This window comes from Buceros rhinoceros, unplaced genomic scaffold (assembly GCF_000710305.1).
Source record: "Buceros rhinoceros silvestris isolate BGI_N320 unplaced genomic scaffold, ASM71030v1 scaffold13656, whole genome shotgun sequence".
Classification (NCBI taxonomy): Eukaryota; Metazoa; Chordata; class Aves; order Bucerotiformes; family Bucerotidae; genus Buceros; species Buceros rhinoceros.
In genome coordinates this window covers 54,605-58,865 of record NW_010415928.1, presented here as the reverse complement: position 1 = coordinate 58,865, position 4,261 = coordinate 54,605, and the positions used below count along the sequence as shown (strand labels likewise).

Here is a 4,261-nt window from a genome sequence, read left to right as displayed (position 1 = left end):
GTTCAGCAGCATTTCCACACCGATGCTCACATAAAAACCCCTTCTACGTACCACAGAGATCTAATAACGGTTGTAACTGTCAGAAGGAGTGAGCCAGGAGACAGGAAACGACAATTAGAGGGCCCAGGTTGTACCTATTCCCAAGCATTTAACTGCAACTTTTTTCTTTTCTGTTCACCTGCCCGGTACGGCTGTAGGCAACGTGCCCAACCATCATCCCGCCGCTGAAGGAGAAATTCTGTCCATTAAAATCACCTGCTGGGGTTCTGCAAAAAACTGTAATTAAGTAATTTCTTCTGAATCTATAGAGAAAAGTGCTGTACCCAGCCAAGCAGGCAGCAAAACTCCTTCCACTTTTGTGAATCTTGGGTTTCACCCACGTCACTCGACTCAGGAGGTTGGCTGGGTTCTTCTCCATGTCATCTGTCAGGGAAACACGGCCAAATCACAGCCTGGGTGAAATACATGCACTGAAAGCATAACTGAGACAGAAATTTCACACCAGATGGGCCCAGACAGCGGGGAGTTGGGTTGGGGTGGGAGAAGCCATGAGGGGTATGTGCTGGCTTTCATGTCCCCTGTCCTGCAAAACATCCTGCAGGTGGCCATCACAAGCCAGTCCAATTTAGGGCAATTCCAAGAGTAAACCCATTTGTTCGTACTCTTTAGTGCCTGCTCCTATATAATTCTATACAGGGCTTTTTATAGGGATGTGCTGTAACAGACATGTCGTCATCCAAACCTCCACGGATATTTGTCACTAAAGAAATGGTTGCACGATCTGAGCACCAACAGATTTCCTTTGAGGAAGCAGATACAAACCCAAGGAGCAGGACCTCAGCGACCACTGTCCTCAGGTCACGCCCACACGCTACCGGAGGAGGAGAAGCCCATGTCGAGCTGGTGCCAACCTGCATCTGGCAAAGCTGTGAACGAAGGGGGGGCCCTAAGGGAGGAGGAAGACGAGGGGCTAATTGTGTCGTCTCCAATCCGCTTTGCTGTTTGCTGGTGTTTTCCTAGACCGCACCTGCAGCAGCAAGCGGCTGGATAAATTCCCAGGCTCTTTGCAAATGAGCTCCGAGCGCCTGCTTAAAGCACAGGGTTTCTGTGAACGAACGGAGCCGGGGAGCTGGGGTAGGAGTCGCAGAGAACCTGCTAGTGACAGCCATCAGAGGGACTGGGCTTTTCCTCTGCGGCTGCAAACGCCCAGCGATGACTCTGAGGAAAAAATCTCCTGCTGGAGATTTTCCTGGTTGGTAGCATCTCTCCTTCTCAATCCTTTCCACCCGTTGGCACAGAGTAACGGGCTTTGGTGTATTTACAGCATCAACCTGGGGCTCCTAGAAGCACTAGAGGAGGTGGGCAATGGAGTGCTCTAAATTGACAGCAGTTTTCTCCCCCAAATCACATTTTCACTTATTTCTGCTTAACCCGAGTGTGATGAAGCCACTGAAGCCAGAGACCCATTCAGGCTGGTGCCCCACCACAAGTCCGGGCCCATACCATGAGTCCGAGTCAGCTCAGGCATCACCTCACGTCACATCGCAGCTGGAAAGCTGCTCAACTTCCACACCTTAGCAATCTTCTCCTTGAATCCTTCAAACCCCAGCTCACCTGTGATGCCTGAAACCAAGCGGCCAGCAGATGATGGAGAGCAGGCTGAAGGTCTGCTGACAGTAACTAATGTGTATTTTTTTTTAAGGCTACATACTGACTTCACCGGAGCTTTGCCCATGTACACAAGGACGCAAAATGGCTCAGGAGATGTCACAGCAGAACAAACCCATGATCCATCAAGTGCCATTGCCTGTCTCTGATATTGGCTTCTATGGGATGCTTCAGAGAAAAGGGGAGCAATGGGAATACACCTGGCCCATACAATGCATAAGGAAAAATGTCTTCCCAGCGCCGGAGCGGACAGCTGGCAGCCTGAAGAAGGGGATTTGCTGCCTTTGATCTTTGCATGCAGAGTCAGAGACATCACAGAATTAACCATGCCTTTAAAAAACTCCAGCTGGCTTCCCAGCAACTATTTGAAAGAGCAGCAAGAAAAGCTCCTGTTCGTGACACAAAGCGCAGTGGCTAATAAAGGTGCAGTCACTCGCTCGACTATTAAAACATTGATGTGTGATTTTCTAAGGACAAAGCCCACCCCAAAATGCGCTTTTCCCAATCTCTGACACAGAAGACGCAGACCTCCCTAGGAAATTCCACTTTTCGGTGTCCTGCCTCCATCCCACACTTGGCCATCTGTGGAGATGGGACCTGCCATTTCCGGACTGACCGTGATGCTACAGCAGGCAACTCCATCTGTCTCAGCGGTGGTAATAGATACTCCGGACACAACCTAAACCTAGAGCCTCTCAAGCTCACCCGCAATACCCGAATTCAGGGGGTTTACCTGACTTCCAGGTGCAGAACCAGCAGGCAGCGGTCAGCCATCTCTTGAAAAGACCTGGCCAGCTCACTCAGGGTCTGCAGGATCTGTTCGGATGCAGGAAGGTGTTCCATGCTGGCATGGCTGTCCTGGCCAGGAGACGCAGCTAGAAGAGAAGATAGTACAAATGTGAGACATAACTTGTCGCTATGGCTCAGCTTTAGCAAGCTCAGCATCTTGCCTGCTTCCATCCTGAAGGCATGTGCTCTCTCCCACCTTTGGCTGAGCAGTATCATCTATAATTTGGGAGTGTATGAAGCAACAAACTGCTTCTGCAATTGATTAAACTCCAAAGTGGATCTGAGAGGTTTAATCAACCACCAGAATACATTTACTTGGGAAGATACTGCTCTGCAATGAGTATTTCTGTAGCTGCAGAATCCAGGAACATTTATCTTGCCCTGCTCAGAGCGAGAAAAGAGCTGCCTGGGAGCCAAAGTGCAGCAAAGGGAAAGACGGTCCCTTTTGGTCACTGTAGACTTCTCCACGTAATTTCAAGTGAGTCTTTGCCTGCCCCCATCCCTTCAGAGGCATCTGGGAGGCTTTCTTTCCTCTTGTTAATAAAACACAGCTCTTAGGCAGGGAAGCAATTAAAAAGCAGGCAACAGGTATGAGGGGGTCATGGAGCAACTGCTTCCCTCCCACTGCGACCTCTTTAAAAAACCACCTTGAGTTTATCCCAACCATCGTCTCTCCTGGAGAGGTGTCAATGCCGCCATAACTCATGCCTTATATTTTATCACAGTGCCTGAACCCTGACCCTTCTCCCCTGCCACACAGACTGCTGCCACTCGAGCTGAAGAACTCGCTGCGCTACCAGGAGTCACAGGCTGTTATCACGGATTCCGCCTTAATTAGAGGAAGCGTATCCTAAACATCTGAGTTCAAGCCCTTGTTCAAGCAGCACTTTAGACACAGCTTCCTGCACTGGGTGATTAGCGATGTTTGAAATCAGGCAGGCCTGCTTTGACAACTTCCAGTTGAATTAAATAATGGGATTCCAAGGGATCTCCTGGATCGCCAAGTCCAGTCTGCACAAGCCCTGTGTCCCATGGCCTTGAGTATAAACTTAAGTGTCATACTGAACTTGTTCAGACTTCTACCCTGGCTGACTCCTTCTCAGCATCACTTCCCTAACAGGGAAGTTAAAAGTCTGGGATCTAATTTCCAGCCTGAACTTAGTCACTGATGTTGACACATGGTTCTTCATACCCCAGCGTTATTCTTCGCCTTACAGAGTTCTCCATCCCTGGATTCCTCTGCACAGAAGCACAGAATCATTCAGGTTGGAAAAGGCCTTTAAGATCATTGAGTCCTACCTAATACTGCCAGGTGCCCCCTGCCCCCTGTCCCTCAGCAGCACCTCCACACGGCTGGGAAACCCCTCCAGGGATGGGGGCTCCACCACTGCCCTGGGCAGCCTGCCACACGCCTGGACAAAAGCAACTCTCTGCACCCCTTCTGGTTTCAATTTCCTTGTCCTGAACACAGGTAACCAGAGCTGGATGCTGTATTTGAGCTACAACTGGTGCCACAACAGGACTAGAGCTTTCCCATCTCCACTGGGAATACTCCTTTCCTCTGCCATAACTGCTTTTTTTAAAGTTGCTTCACATTTTCAGCTCATAGCTGTTCTGTGGTCAGCCTGAAGAGTGGACCGGCTGTCTGCCGGCTTTAAGGAACATCTGCTCTCTCTCCTTGCACTAGCGTTCGTTACAGAATCACAGAACCCCAGCCTGGTGGGGCTGGCAGGGACCTCTGGGGATCACCCAGTCCAGCCCCTGCTACCGCAGGTCCCCAGCACCGGGTGCCCAGTTTGGCGGC

General features: G+C 50.3%; 1 protein-coding gene across 1 annotated transcript in view; it reads right to left on the bottom strand.

Moving 5' to 3' along the window:
• LOC104494733 (exocyst complex component 4) overlaps window positions 1-4,261 on the bottom strand; it is a gene marked incomplete at its 5' end in the record, with an annotated part of 71,949 nt that overhangs the window by 31,358 nt on the left and 36,330 nt on the right. The window contains one exon of the mRNA XM_010137601.1: window positions 2,402-2,543. Within this exon, the coding sequence (XP_010135903.1) occupies window positions 2,402-2,543 (142 nt within the window). The remainder of the gene's footprint in view (window positions 1-2,401; window positions 2,544-4,261) is intronic.